Raw genomic sequence first — 16675 nt, forward strand, 5'->3', positions numbered from 1 at the left:
TCCACTGTACTTTGAATCCAGTCATCCAGAGATCTGTTTAACTACCATTTATAAGGCTCAAAAGGGTGAACAGCCTGAAGCTTCCCAATGGGCTACAGAACCTTCCAACATCATTTCCATCTTGAAAACCTTTAATGTGAAATGCTTTTCCAAAAAAATACCAAGCTGTGCTATTTGGCTCCTGGCAATGAGATCACGGAGCTGCCAGCTAGCAACAGTCTCAATGAGAACAGAAAACGTTGCAGTTTTTTCCTCCTGATTTAGATTTTCTTCCTTTAAAATGCACAGATCATTCATGCCCCATCAGTTCTAGTCACTGTTATACTCTTGTTCCCTCCTTTCCAAACAGACTACTCTGAAAGGTTCACTGCAGCAGCTGTGATTTTATAAGGCTTTTAGCAACAAAACGGGTGATTGTTATCTTCAGTTATTTCAGACATTTATTACTATCCCCATAATATTCCATTCAATTTAAATAGCTGGATCTTGGATATGAAGCTTTGAAAAACAATGATTAAAATATTAATCTGAATCCAAATCCTTTTCCCATCAAAAATTTCTCCTGAGGGACTAATTCATACATGACTAAAATTGCATCGGAACTAACACTAGTATCACATTAGAGAGGTCTCTCTTCTTTGTTAACACCAGACAGTCAGTGGCCTGTCTTTCAGCCATAAGATAAGCTCGTATGCCTAGACTTTAACATTGCACACACAAAATCTTTTTACAAAAGCAAATCAATATAGTACCAAAAATGAAAAGAATGAATGATTAAAACGTAACATGTTCTGCAGTTATCACACACAGACTGAACAGCAGACTCTATGCATCATTCAAAAGCTATACCAAACATGAATCTCAAACACACACGTTGCAAATTGAAAATTGATTTCATAACTTCAGTTCAAAGTTTCAATATACTTTCATTTGCACTTAGCCACACAAAAAATAATGTTTGGTTGAATTTCAGACCACAAGAATAGAAGCAGTCCATTGAACATGAAGTTTCCCAGGCCACAGTGTGTTCAGCTTCTCTGTATACAGTGGCATGAAAAATAGCTGTTTGATATGTTGGTTATGACCAAAGGAAAAAATGGCTGGTGTCACTTAACACTTTAGTGCAAAGGTGTTAATTAGATGTATCAAAAAATAAAACCTACAAAAATTAGTGGAAATAGTGAAAAGAAAAATGCCAATAATTACAACATGATATCTACAAGAAATCATCATAATAGTTCCATAATTATTCTTGTCCAGTGTGAACTCCTGGTGCGCGCGCGCAGGTGTGTGTGTGTGTGTGTGTGTGTGTGTGTGTGTGTGTGTGTGTGTGTGTGTGTGTGTGTGTGTGTGTGTGTGTGTGTGTGTGTGTGTGTGTGTGTGTGTGTGTGTGTGTGTGTGTGTATCTCTCTCTCTCACACACACACAGGGTGAATGCTTCCTTTTCTTAAGGCACCAGGATATACCAGCTTTAATTAGCAACAAGTTAACTTAAGACTACACACATGAATTAGATTACTGCACCTCACAGTGTACTGAGGGGTGCAATACAGTCATATTACAAAATAAACACAAGTATCTACTTTGAATAAAGTATATGAACAACATATACACATTTACACACCCCTATTATTAAAGAAATTGAATATTTCGCCATGTCTGGTGGGAAAGGTGCCATACAGTCAGCTCAAGCGCATCAGATAGGTTCAGGGCTCAGCACCGAAATAGCAGAATGCTCAGCACAATCGCACATTCACAAACCGAACTCTGGGGTCTGACTCTGAATGCGGAGGGAAAACAGTGGGTTAACGTGCCGGGGAAGACAATGAAGTGTGCACACTCACCACAATGACAGCATGATGGCAAGGCAGTTGTGCTGTTTGTGTGTGAGTGAACATGCATGTGTAAGGAGTGTGCTTACTGAGTACTCGCTGACACAATAGCATCATGTCAAGCTTTCAGTACAGGCATGAAACAGAACGATGCCCAAAACAACAAAACTGGAGTCTAGATACACAGTAGGTCAAGCTGCAGATGTCGAGTGACTGTGTGGACAAAACAAACTGAACAGAATCAGACCACTGCTTGGACTCACTGCCCATGGTTTCATGGTAGTCTGAGGTCAGAACAGAGGGCCAGTGTAGCTAATCCTCTATACACAGGAAGAGTCCTTGTAAGGCACAGCTAGACCTCACCTCAAGCAGTGCTGTGTAGAGGCTTGGAAGGCCTCAGATTCTTTTATCCCTTAACATGAACATACACCTTTCAACTTGCAGCCAGGCAGCTCCTCAGAACAGGGAGCTGGGAATCCAGCGAGATGTCCATTGCTATAACACCCTGATTTTCCACTAATATTTGCTGAAGGATTGATGATCAGCAAACAAAGAGAGGAACTCATGATGCATAATTAAATGCATAAACAGTTCTGTGCAAATCTCCTTATTGAAGGTTTTGCATTGTTTAAAGAAACCATATAAAGTAAAACAGACTTTCAAATTGCAAGTTAACTAGGAAAAAGACAATCTAATTTAGGCTGTATTTTAATTTAAATTTTAGTCCTTTGAAGTGCTTCTCCTTTTGCAGCTTCCTTGCCTTTGATGCAACAGTATAATAAACCAAATGTAAAAAAAAACTTGTTTGTTTAATTTAGATACACAGAATGTACATTGAGGAGAAACAGAAGTACTTTTAAGCCCTTTGAGGCATCCGTTGCATCAGAAAATTATAAATGCATTCTTACTGACAGTTGTAATGGTCCCATGTGAAAAGAACTCTGACAGCTCCTTTCACCTGCTTAAAGTTGTCAAACAACTCAAAATTACCCAGAATTTAGTGCTAACAGGCATTAAATTTGAAGTCATGCAACCTATCTTTTTCTTTGGGCTTTGTGCTCTTCCAACATCACAAAATGAATGGAACGATCTGTTTGGAGCTACTGAATTATCCTTCAAAACGTCTGCAAAATAAGCTGTTGTATGAAAATAAAAGTCTTGCATTGGTTTTGTGCAGACTAGACTAGGGTACATATCAGTATAAGGCCAATAGCCTTTGTTCTGTATTTGGATCACTGCCAGACAGCTTTCACATTTCCAGTTATTCAGAAGAGAATGAAACTGGATGAAGTGAGGTTAGAAGGTTCTGTGTTTAGACTGAACTTGGAGCTGACAGTTGAGGACAATGGGAATTTATTGCATTTTTTGTACCTTGACAACCACATTAACAATTTCAACCACAAAAGTACACAGAAAACAAAGAAAAACTGCCTGAAGCAATGGACGCATCAAATTATTAAAATTATTAACTGAATGACAAAATATTTGTATTGCATTAATTCAATCAGCTTTCAAACTTCAACTGATTCAGTCAGGAGAGCATAATATTTACAACCCATCAAAATATTTTCTGCTCATTACAGAAAACCTGACATTTTTCAGCAATTTCAATCAATTGTGGTGGCTCAATCAGTGCTTGTTCTGAAATTCTTGTCAGCGCAGGAAGAAGTCAGTAGCACCTAGCTAACTCTTAGCTGCAAGACAGCAGGCTTCTCTCCAACATCTACACCCACCATTTTAGTGGCCCTAATTCACATACGGCATGACGTAGAACCTCAATAAAGTACCAACCAAGATCAGTAGTCAATGTTCTGAAAATCTTAATGCAGAAAGAATTATGATGTAAAAACTGTCAACAAACTGAGTTATGGATCACAAGAGGTTGATGCAGTTGTCATAGTCGTGCATAATGAAGACTAAGAGAGCCTGACAGTGATCTCAATGAACATTGAATTTAATTTAAATCCAGCACACATCCTTGAGAAGTATTAACCACAGTAACATCGTTGAGAAGATTCCTGAATGAGACCACTGTGGCAAAGCCTGGGCATAAGCAAATTAATGCATGTGAAGATGTTTGACAGGTCTTTTCTTTTGCACTAAAGGAAAACACTGAAATTCTGCAGTCATGGCTGCAAAGATTAATTGTTGTTTTAAGCCTGTTGCCTCTCAGTAGAGAGTGGTGTGCAGCTGGTGGTCTTCGGTTTGCAATAATGTTTGTGGAGACTACCAAAGTAAGATTTAAGGACCCATTGCATTAGATGGTTATCTCCCAGGCATAGTAAGTTTCAAAACACAATTGAAAAGAAGATTTTATACCACCTGAAACTTTTCTCAGAACAAGCCCCTCATACCTTGTTGTTTAAATATGGTAAGGCATTGCCCAAAAATGGGTGTGACTGGTAGAGCTATTTCCTCAGAGTTCCAGGATTTGATCATGGCCTTTGATGTTGTCTGAGTGAAGTTTATATTTTATTCATATGACTGCAAATCCTCTGGTGAGTCAGCGTTACACAGATCAGAAATAGGCCCTTCAGCCCAACTGATCCATACCGAACAAGTTGCCTACTTGAGCCAATCCCAATTCCCTGCATTTGGCCCACATCCCTCTCATCCATATATCTGCCCAGATATTTTTAAACATTTATGTCCAAATAGCTTTTAAAATTAAACCTGGCATCTGCCACTTCCTTTGACACTTTGTTCCACATACCCACCACTGTCTGTGTGGAAAAAGTTGTCCCTCAGTTCCTCTCAAAGTCTTTCCCCTCTCACCTTATGAAAGTACTTTGTGTTCCAGTTTCCACCCATATCCCTAGGATGTGAAGGTCAATGGTTTATTTTGACCATGTAAATGGCCCCTTGTGTGCAGCTGAATGGTAAATGGGACGGCTCTCTCTCTCTCACAAAGTACTCCAACAAATCAATATTTATTGACAGGACCATCTTGATGACTTAAAAAAAGACACAAAACACTCAAAAGGTTAGATAGGATACAAAAAGAAGAATAATTTGTTCTGATAACAAATCCTAAATCAGGACCACAAAAGCAAGAAATTGATTAGGTCTTAAAAGGGATAAGTAGTAGAAATGAAAGTGATAGATTAAAAAAGAACAGATGGAAGACAAAGAATTTAAACAGCACCCTAAAAGAGTGCACCAAGGAAAAATGATGTATTTTTACGTACCCAAGTAATATGACCCAGAGAACATTTTCCCAGAAAATCCACAGTGATGAAACCAATACAAAATTTTACTGAAAGTCACTGATGGCAGCAAGCAGCAGCAGCAACTCATTGTAATCAAATAAAACCACAACTAGTTTAAAGGGCATTGGATTAAAAAGGAAAGATTCATATCACACTGATCCCTACTGATTTCCAGTGACAGAATTTGAACTAATATAAATTGACGGTTTTATTTAAACATCACAAACATAATACTGGCAATGGGATAATTTTATCTCTTATTCATTTTTGGTAACATTTAATTTACAAAACCACAAATTCATACTTAACAAGCAAAATCAGCTTGACTAGGGAGCAGTTTTGATGAAGGGTCTCAGCCCAAAACGTCGACATTGCTTCTTCCTATAGATGCTGCCTGGCCTGCTGCGTTCCACCAGCATTTTGTGTGTGTGACTAGACTAGGGAGCTGCTTGGCTGATCACAAACTTTGCAGGCAAGATGCAACACCCAATTAACCCATTACCTCTTGAACAGTGTTACATTAGTTCCTAGCCTGACAGTGGCTCAACTTCAAATCTCTTTTCCTCATCTTTAAGCATGGCCATGATTTACTCTTCTAATCACTCCTATAATGGCTGGCAAGCCCTTAAGCAAGGCTCAGAGTTCTCAAAATTATGCCATCAGACTCATTTACTTCTTTTGAAGATACTCCCTGAAACCTCTCTTCAAGATTATCCTAATATCTGGCTCAGTGTCAAAATTTGTTTGGTAACACTCCTGTTAAGAGCTTTAGCTTTTTATATATGCAGATGCTGTTACTATCAGGGTTTGACAAGAAAATGACTGGGTAGCTCATGCATATCTATTTTTAATCAGAAGGTAAAAAGCCTCTAACAGATGTCACTATGTTCTCAGCAGTATATATTACCAGAATGAAGCAGCATTATTAAAGCAAACAAAAAGATAACATAGAAATAAATCATGCTTTCAAGTCAAGAAAACAGCAAATGAATGGGTCAGCCACTTTTCATGTTAATAATCAGTTGTTATTTGCCACATGACAGAGCATTGCCCGAAGGAAACATCACATTTTGTTCTTAAAATAATAGTACAGTGGCTGCATTAATCCAAAAAGCTGACATGAAACATGAGTCGGGAAGCTTTTTACATCACCCCAGTGGCCTTGGGAACATGACTGGCGAGCCCATACTAGGCTCGATGCAAAACTGTGGAAATCTTTGTTTAAGAACTAAGGGGAGTATAAATCATTCAAAGAAATTAAGACCATCTTTTTCCTATATATTTTTTGCCCCAGAGCTACAATGCTCTTCAGGAATATTCCATGCAAATTTAAGCATTGGTGCAAATTCAGACATAACCATTAATACAGCAGAATAAGGATATAAAAATCTATATTTAGTTCCTAACCACTGAAAAATATTGCCAAGAACACTTGCCTGCAGAAAAAAACTGGCATCACACTTCAGAGACATTCATTCGTACAATTGTCTTAAGTTACATCATCCAATACCTAACCGATTTTGTTTCAAAGAGCAACTTGATTTCCCCATCCCTCTCCAAACTCAACTGATTTCTGGACAAAGAAAAATGCTTTTTCCTAAATTAGTATAGAAATCCTTGCCTACGTGCCTGATAGAAACTCCATAAATTCACGCACATGTCAGGAAATCAGGATTTTTTTTTCTTGGTCTTGCAGCTATGAATGGCATCAGTGTTATCATTGTGAGTATTTGTGGGTAAGTGCTGACAGCTAGCTGAACTACAGGGGAGCTGAGGAGATGAGGCAAGAGATTTTGAGGCCAGCACTGAATCAGTCGCAATTTTACTGAATGGTGGAGCAGTCATGAAGGGTTAGTTGGCCTACTCTGCTCCTGTCTCTTATGGTCTTGTCTAACTTGTGGCAATAACACCAACTACAGAAACTTATGCAACAGTAGAACTATTTTTTGTCAGTTTTGTTTAAGTCCAAATGATCATGATATAATTTAAGAATCTCAGCAGTAATTATTTCCTGACTTAGAATTACTGAATTCTAATTAGCAATTCAAAAGAAAATAGTAGAACTGTTAATTGCACTATAAAAAATACTATTTTAATCAAGAAAAATAAAGCATAATATATTGCATTAACTAATGAAGCTGAAGTTTTGACGTTAACCATTTTGAATTAAACCTACAAATGTACAAACCAGTCCTAAAATGATAATTAAATTGCATTGCTACGTTTTCCCCAAATGAAAACTCTTTTTCTGATTTAGAGTGTAACTAAAAATGAAAATATTTATAAGTAATTCAGTAAAAAAGAAATTTGTGGTGACTGAGACTGTCATCTAACAGTCAATAATGTTTTAAAATCTGCAAAGCTTGCAGGCCCTATGGGAGTCTCTACCAACCAGACTATACAATCTGTACTTATGTGTGTAGACACAAGAAAAACATACTTGGAGCATGACAAAGACTGATTACATTGAGAGTATAAACATTCACTAGTGTAATTACATTGTAATTATAGTCCAAGCAATTCCGTCAGCAATCAGGGGAAAGCACTTACCACATATTCAAACACAAGAGTTAAGGTTTCCTTCGTGTGAATGATGTCATGAAGCAGGACTATGTTCACATGTTTCAAACCTTTCAACAAGGAAGCTGCAAAGAAACAAAGAGAAAACTTTCAGATTGGTAGCTTTGCCCAAGCAATCAATTACCAGTCAATAACTTTGGGTGTCATTAATTAATTATAAAGATTAGGTGAACTATTTGAAGTATTTAACGATATTGAAGAAAAACATCAATGCCAATTGACTAGACTAAAAGTGGCGTGAACATACTCTTTTCCTGATTTCCAGGATGAAGTCCATTTTATACTGGAAGATGACCAACACCTCCTATCAGTATCACAAGAATTTTGCCAATATTCTCTTAAAAAATTAAACTGCAGATATACAATTAAATTGCTTCCATCTTGGCACAATCCTTCTTTACGCATATGAACAGAACAGAGAGCCAGTTGAGCTCACAAGATGTCATTGTCTTGTCATGTATCCTAAAGAGAACACCTTTTCCTCTCAGTTACAGTGGTGTATTCTTCCAGATCGTTTTATAAGTGGATTCTGAATCCTCCAGCTGTCACTATAATTAATTGCCTGAATATTATTAGTTCTGAGCTAGACATCAGATGACAGTTCACCCTGAAACAAAGATTTCCAATCTGAAAAGACAGAAGTAATTGCTGGTCAGTCACAAGTGGCACCACTGTGCAGCTGAAACGTATTATTTACAAGGCATGGTTAGAAATTACAGAACGCAAAATTAAATAATATGAAACAGAAAGATCAGAAGTAAATTGTCATTAATAGATCTCAAATAATAGGAAGCTTTTTACAAGTTTGAGATCCTGCTCACCTCATGTACAGAATTAGAATAAATAGATATATATTTTACCCCGTTAATCTTACTCAAGTTAAAAATGAATAGTTCTACAGACAAAATCACATGTCCAGATTCCCAATATACATATCTTGAACATTAAACATAATACAGCAGAGCCTTCAGGACAGTATATTTCCTTATAATGCCCTCAAATTGCCTAAACTCACCAAACACTTGGGATTAAAATGAAAGATATGTTTAAAATTTTATACCATTATACTCGATCTAAATTAATTAGGACTATTTTCTCTTCAAAGCCATAAATAATTGGTCCGTAGTCCATTATTGCAATGATATAAAGCACTTTACTCAAGGGCACAGTTAATTAGTGGCTATGCTTCTGGAATAGTGATCCAGGGGCCTGAGTTAATGACCTGGAGACACGTTCCATTCACACTGCAACAGCTGGGGAACTTAAATTTGGTTAATTAAATAAATCTGAAATAAAAGAGGTCCAAAGATTACTGCATGCTTGTAAAAACATTGTCATTTAGGGAAGGAAACCTGAATGCTATACTCAGTTTAAGTAAACTGACCAGCCAATTAGTTGAGTCTGTTGTCTTCCATAATGGTCATGTGACCCAATTACGATCTATCACACTTCTGAGAGAAACAAAAATAATTGATTGCAACAACTCAATAAGCACCTCAACACCTCCCTTTCAAGGGCAATTAGAGATGGGCAATAAACACTGGCATTGCTGTGTTCATTCAGATCCTGAACAATTACAAACTATTCATTATTTGTAAAAACTATGTGTGGAAAATGTAATAGAATAATCAGAACTAAATCTGCATGGTAATTCGACAGTCAAAACTGATTCTCTACTTCATACGTAGAAGTACAGTGCACTGACAAGAAGAAATCTGGAGAAAAGTACTAACATACAAATAAATGGGTTATTTGAGCTCAGATGAAAATTCACTTGTGCTCAAATGAAAATGAATATCTTCAAGCAGGAAAACAAGCCATCTGTGTGTTGGATTTCAATTGATTGTGTTTTGTTTTTTTGCATTAATTTGGTAATGCCCTGTTGTTGTGCTGAAATCACATGGTGAACCTAATGAAATGGTGTGACAGGATCACGGATATTTATGACACAAGGGGAGGCCATTTAATGTTACATCCAGCTGTTTTCAACATGGCTGCTCATCGAGACACCTTTAAATGTGATGAAGGTTACTACCTCAATCACACTTTCAAACAGTGAGTTGTAAAATTCTTACCTTCTGTCTCAACCTCCTACCCTGTCTATGCTCCCTCATCATTAACTTGTTTGCTAAGATGAATAGCTTGTTCTTATTTACTCCACCTAGGTCCTGGGTACTGAAACTATTTTCATACTGGGCACACTGAAAGCCAATAAATGAAACACCAATAGCTTAATATAAGCAGTTCTTTCAAATGTATTATTCCCAGATATCATTGATCAAATTTACTCAAGATTCATAATGCATAGATACCCTTTTTAGCATTCTCCCGAATTTCTGATTTGTCACAGTGCTCTCATTCCTCCTATTCTAGCATTCTCATCTCCAAGATGGCGGCGCGACACAGCTTGCAGCGGCCACTCCGGAACTGATTATCTGTTATTTGTGAAGTGGGGTGCCATGCACAATCATAATTGATTGAAAACGGACGTAGAAGCATGGAAAAACATTGGGAAATTCCAGTTAGACCTTCTTCGTTGCTGCTGCTGCTGTGAGGTCCGGGACTCTGCTGGGAAGAACAGGCCCCCAGTCCTCGGGGTCGCGTTGCCAATGGCCGTTGGTGGGGCCGTCTTAATACACTTGGCAGAGGATGGTGGTCGGAAAAGCTGTGCCGGAGGGGATGGTCGTTGGCTCGGAGGTTCGACAGACTCAGAGTCCGCTGCGGTCAGGTCGCTTTCGGTGTGTGCTGCGTCTGCGAGTCTGGGTTCGACGGAGCTTCCATTGTGTGCTGCGTCTGCGAGGCTGAGTCGGGCGGCGCCGTGGAAGTCCATAGCGGGGGTATTCCCTTCTGCCCCCGGTGTGGGATGGCGAGTCTGTTGGAACCCTGGGGACTTGTGGAAACTGTGGTGATTTCTTTTGAACTTACAGTCTTTTAACATCTTGGACTATTTTTACTGTGCCCGTAGTCTGTTTTTTTTTATCAATTATCCTATTGTTTGCACAGTTGTAACTATATGTTGTAATTATGTGGTTTTGTGCAGGTCTTGTAACTTTAGTTTTTGGTCTTGTTTGTCTGGTGGATTTGGAGCTCCTTTCTGGGGAACGCGCTAGACAGTAGCGCGATATTAATATGCAGCAGCCTCTCCGGACTCTGGATTGGGGATTGCCAAACGTTACGTGGATTTTCTGGTGTAGTCTGTTTTGTCATATGCTTTTATGATATCATTCTGGGGGAACGTTGTCTCATTTTTTAAACTGCATTGCATTTGTGGTTTCTAAATGACAATAAACTGAATCTGAATATGAATACACCCAACTCTTCTTTAAAATCAGCCAAACAGACTCTGCTCTGCGGAGCCAGGAACCCGACCCAAAATTCTGCTCTCCAGCAGCACTCACAAGGCATTGAACCACTGATACCATTTTGCAAAGAGACTGCCTGTGATGTTGGATGTGCTGAGGCAAACAGTGTGGCCACTTAGTGCAGCGACATGGGGCATAGGACAGTACTGTAGCTAGCACAGTGAATACAGGTAAAGCAGGACTGGCAGCACCAATTCCATTTATTGACAGACCACCTCAATCATACAAGCTCTTTCATTACCTCTCATCAGATGTTGGATGCTCCTCTTCTCCCTACTTCAGTGGTCCCCAACCAGCTGGCCGCAGACCGGTGGTTGGGGACCACTGCCCTATTTGAGTGCTCAGCTCAAAACACTGAGCTTTCACCATAGTCAGATCTCTGGCTGGGCAAGAGAGAATTGTGCAGCCAAATAAAATGAAGGGAGTGTCCACAACATCCAATAGCTGACAAGAGAGATGACAGAATCAAGACAATCTGACATCATGGGCATCAGATGTGCCAGTTATCAGTGATGGCTGTACATATCATACAGAGCAAGGTACAGCCGACAGAAAATGGAGGCGTCTTCAAAAATCCCCACAGCCCCTGGTGGCCCTGTGATCTCAGTCTGAGGCTGACGTGAACTTATCCTTCAGGCAGATGAACCCACGGACAGCATGTGGCCTGGACAGCATACCTAACTGAGTACGGAGGATTGGTGCTAATCAACTAGCTGGAGAGTTTACGAACATCTTCAGCAGCCTGATGTCTTCAGCTGCTTCAAACAGGCTTCAGTCACACCGGTGCTGACGAAGAATGTGGTAACCCATCTCAATGACCATTGTACAGTGGAATTACGTACATCCACTGTCATGAAATGCTTTCAGAAGTTGGTCACGAAGCAGATTGACTCCTGCTTGAGGACTAATCTGGATCTGCTCCATTTTACCTATTGTCACAACAGATAAATAGCAGATGCCATTTCATTGGCCCTTCACTCTGCTCTGAGCTTCTAGCAATGGTGATGCACCCAACAGGATGCTCTTCATTGACCACAGCTCAGCATGCAATACTACAGTTTCTTCAAACTCATCACTAAGCTCCAAGACCCGGGCATTGATACTGCCCTGTGCGAATGGATCCCAAATTTCCTCACTGGCGGTTAATAAGGAATAGCAAAATCATCTCCTCCACACTCACCATCAGCACAGGTCACCACAAGGCTGTGTGCTTAGCCCCCTGCTTTTCTCATTTATATCGTGAGACAAAGTATAACTCTAATGCCGTATTTTAAGTTTGCTGACAACACCACTGTTGCTGGCTGAATTAAATGTGGTGATGAATCAGCATATACGAGGGAGATTGAAAATCTGATTGAGTGGTGCCACAACAACTGCTCTCACTCAGAGTCAGCAAAATCAAAGAGCTGATTATCGACTACTGGAGAAAGAAGCTAGAGGTCCATAAACCAGTCGTCATTTGGGGACCGGGGGGAGGGGGTGAAGAGGGACCGTATTCCTTGACATTAACATATCAGAGGCCCTGTCCGGGGACCAGCATGTAAATGCCATCACAAAGAAAGCACAGCAATGCCTCTGCTGCCTTAGAAGTTTGTGTAGATTCAGCACGTCACCAAAAACTTTGACAAACTTCGATAGTATCCCAGCTGGTTGCGTCACTGCCTGGTATGGAAACACCAATGCCCAGGAATGGAAAAGACCGCAGAAAGTGGTGGATACAACCCCAGTCCATCACAGGCAATGACTCCCCACCACTGGGTACATTTCTATGGAGTGCTGCCACAAGAAAGCAGCATCCATCATCAAAGGCTCCCACCATACAGACCCATGCTCTCTTGTCACTATTTCTATCAGGCAGGAAGTACAGAAGTTTTAATCCCAGACCACCAGGTTCATGAATAATTATTATCCGACAACCATTAGGCTTCTAAACCATCTCCACTGACCACAACTCCCAATTGATCTTCAGACCTGCAGACTCACTTTCAAGGATTCCTTCACAACTCATGTTTTCAGTTTTATTTGCACAATTTGTCTTCTTTTGCACATTGGTTGTTTGTCAGTCTTTGTTTATGCATGTTTTTTTTGTAGATTCTATTGCACTTCTTTATTTTTCCAGTAAATGCCTGCAAGAAAATGAATTTCAAGGTGGTATCTGGCGACGTGCACATACTTTGATTATAAATTTACTTTGAACCTCGAGTCCCACATCTCAGTGATAGGCAGCTGCACCACTCACTGCTGCTCTGTCATCACCAGCTCTCACAGTCAGCCTCTCCATATGGTGGTTGTGAGAGCACAGAGGCAGCAAGGGCCAAAGCTTGTGTCAATTCCCAGCACTGTGGCACTGCCAGTAATGCATCTGTGTGTGTATAAACCTAACAATGGCTCATGTCAGTGCTGATTTCATAAGCGCTTCTTCCCACTAAAATATCCTAAAATTTTCTTCAAAATACAAAAAAAATGCCTAACCATATTTGATTAATAAACCCATTATGTAAGTGCACATTTGTCTGTAATATTAACTAGATCTGGTTCTGGCACAAATGAAAGGACTTTGCAACATTATTGAATGCCATGAGATATCTGGTTATAACAAATATACCATTACACTTCAAATAAAGAGCAAAACCTGCAGAAATTAGTGACTGTTCTAATTTGAGTAACATTTCCCATTACAATACAAAAATACCTTGCTATTGATTAAAACACAAGATGTATTTGGTTTCTAAACTACTGAACCTCTTCAAAGATAGAAAATTTCCTCTAGGAACAAAAAGCAATGATCCACCCTCCCAGCATCTTTTTAAGCACACATTGGACTAGAAGAAGAACAGTGGCAGTTTCTGACCATCGTTGCTTTTTTAACTATATTACTGATCTAGACTTGGAGATGCAAGTAACATTTTCCAAGTTTGCAGGTGGCTTTGTGAGTTACCAGGAGGACAGGAATCAACTATAACAGTAAATAAATAGGCTCAAGAAATGGTACAGGTATGGTACAGTTTTAAAGCAGACAAATGTGAAGTGATGTAATTTGTTAGGAAGAATGAGAATAGGTAATAAATAATGAAGCATGCTATTTAAAAAGAGTTGCTGGAGCAATGTGGCCTACAGAAGTGTGCACAGGTTATTGAAAGAGGTGGGACAGGTTGAGTCAATAGTTAATAGGGCAACACAATATTGTCAAATCATGCTGAACCTCTGGTCCGGTCCCAAATGAAGTAATGTGTTCATCACCACCACTATGTTATTATTTCCTGTCAAAGTCACATTATGAACAGACACTCTTGTACCTAGCACCACTTTATGGACAGACAATCAATTTATGTTCATAAGCTTTCTTAAGTATTTAAATTTACTGGGGTTTTTTTTGTATAATTGTGTTCTTTATCTTATTGTCCTTCATACTTGCGTACTGGAAATGACATTTAACAATCTTGGGATTAGAGAAAATACTACTGCTTTCTTTAAAGAAAAAGGAGAGTGAAGATTGATGGTAAATATATAAAATGATGAAGGATTTGATCAGAGTAGACAGTGGAGAAAGATAACCTGAACTCATCTACCCATGAGGCGGCGTGGCACAGCAGTAGCGGCCTTTCAGACCTGGTGGTTCTTTAATTTAATTTTCTATTTTAAGTTTGATACACAATTTTTGATTAGGGCACATGGATAACAGAACGGCTATCTACCATCGCCAGATACTACTACAATACAGAGATCGCCCAAAAACAAACCTCCACAAAGATCTGCTGGCTGAATTACGCGACGTCGGCTTGCTGAGGGGAACGGGCCTACATTCCTCGGACTTGCCTGATGCTGGGAGCCGGAGATGGAGACGTTGAAAGCGATGTGCGAGGAAGCGGAAGCGAGGCAAACGGGCAGGGGTGCTGAGGTGAACTGCATATACCTGTCTGGACTGCTCCTGTGGCTCCTCCCACAGACCCCTGCTGACTGCTCCTGTGGCTCCTCCCACAGACCCCTGTATAAAGGTGATTGAGGCCTGAGCCCGGCCTCATTCTCCAGGATGTAGTGTTGTTCATTCTTCCAGTCAATAAAAGCCGCTATCTCGCTTCTTACGTTTCAGAGTGAGTTATTGATGGTGCATCAGGTGCGTGCCAGGCTAAAAGCAAACCCTAGCCGGCCGGCTCTCCCGTCCATTCTGCTCTCCAATGTCCGCTCCCTGGACAATAAAATGGACTACATCCGACTCCAACGTAATACTTGGCGGGAGTACAGAGTTTGCTTCGCGTATGTCTTCACAGAGACATGGCACACTGATGGGATTTCAGATGCTGCCATCCAGCTAGATGGACTAGCTTTGTTTCATTTGGACAGAGATGCAGCTGTCTCCGGTAAGGTCCGCGGTGGCGGTGTGTGTGTTTACATCGACACGGAATGGTGTGAGAACTCTGTGCTGGTTTCCAGACACTGCTCATCATTAGTGGAGTTTGTGGCAGTTCGATGCAGACCATTTTATATGCCACGGGAATTCACCTCTGTCCTTATATTCTGTGTCTACGTTCCCCCCAGTGCTAATGCTAAGGAGGTGCTCTGTGAACTGTACGGGGCTACTAGTGAACTGCAGAAAGTACATCCTGATGGTCTGTTTATTGGCGCTGGTGATTTTAACCACGCGAACCTTAAGTCAGTGCTCCCCAAATTCCATCAGTATGTGGACTTTGCAATGAGGGGGGAGAACACCTTGGACCTGGTTTACACAAACATCCCCGACATGTACCGGGCAGAGCCCCACCCCCACCTCGAATACTCAGACCACATCTCTGTTATGCTAATCCCAGCATACAGACCGCTAGTCAGGAGCTCCAGACCAGTTCAGAAACAGGTGAAAACCTGGCCAGCAGGAGCCATCTCTGCTCTTCAAGACTGCTTTGAGAACACTGACTGGCACATGTTCAGGGAGGCTGCAACCGATGGCGACTCTACCAACTTAGAGGAATACACACCATCAGTGACCAGCTACATCAGCAAGTGCATCGATGATGTTACTCTGTCCAAGACCATCACTATACGTGCCAACCAGAAGCCATGGATGACCGCAGAGGTGCGTGCATTGCTGAGGTCCTGTGACTCTGCCTTCAGAGCAGGCGACAAGGCAGCTCTAACAACAGTGAGGGCCAAACTGCCCCGAGCCATCAGAGGGGCAAAGCGTGCATATGCCCAGCTAATCCACAGTTACTTCCAGGACAGCGGCAACACGCAGCACATGTGGAAGGGCATCCAGGACATCACCAATTACAGGACAACATCACCTGACTGTGCAGGTGATGCCTCCCTCCCAAATGCGCTGAATAACGTCTACGCCCGGTTTGAGGCGGAAAATGATGTGGCAGCGAGGAAGTCCACCCCTCCTGCGAATGACCAGGTGCTGTGTCTCATTGTGGCCGACTTGAGAACCCTGTGCAGGGTCAACCCACGGAAGGCTGCTGGACCAGACAACATCCCTGGTAGAGTGCTCAGAGAATGTGCAGACCAGCTAGCAGATGTTCTCACCGACATCTTCAACATCTCCCTGAGCAGCGCCACCATTCCAACGTGCCTCAAGGCCGCCACCATCGTCCCTGTGCCAAAGAAGTCTTCAGTGTCCTGCCTAAATGACTACCGTCCCGTTGTACTTACATCCATCATCATGAAGTGTTTCGAGAGGCTCGTCATGAGGCATATCAAG

At 40.9% G+C, this 16675-nt stretch overlaps 1 protein-coding gene across 5 annotated transcripts in view; it reads right to left on the minus strand.

Moving 5' to 3' along the window:
- Nucleotides 1-16675, minus strand: part of cdk14 (cyclin dependent kinase 14) — a 590315-nt gene that overhangs the window by 367628 nt on the left and 206012 nt on the right. For all 5 annotated transcript variants that reach the window (XM_073054502.1, XM_073054501.1, XM_073054505.1 and 2 more), the window contains one exon: nucleotides 7592-7686. In XM_073054502.1, coding sequence (XP_072910603.1) covers nucleotides 7592-7686 — 95 coding nt within the window. The remainder of the gene's footprint in view (nucleotides 1-7591; nucleotides 7687-16675) is intronic.

This window comes from Hemitrygon akajei, chromosome 8 (genome assembly GCF_048418815.1).
Source record: "Hemitrygon akajei chromosome 8, sHemAka1.3, whole genome shotgun sequence".
Taxonomy (NCBI): Eukaryota; Metazoa; Chordata; class Chondrichthyes; order Myliobatiformes; family Dasyatidae; genus Hemitrygon; species Hemitrygon akajei.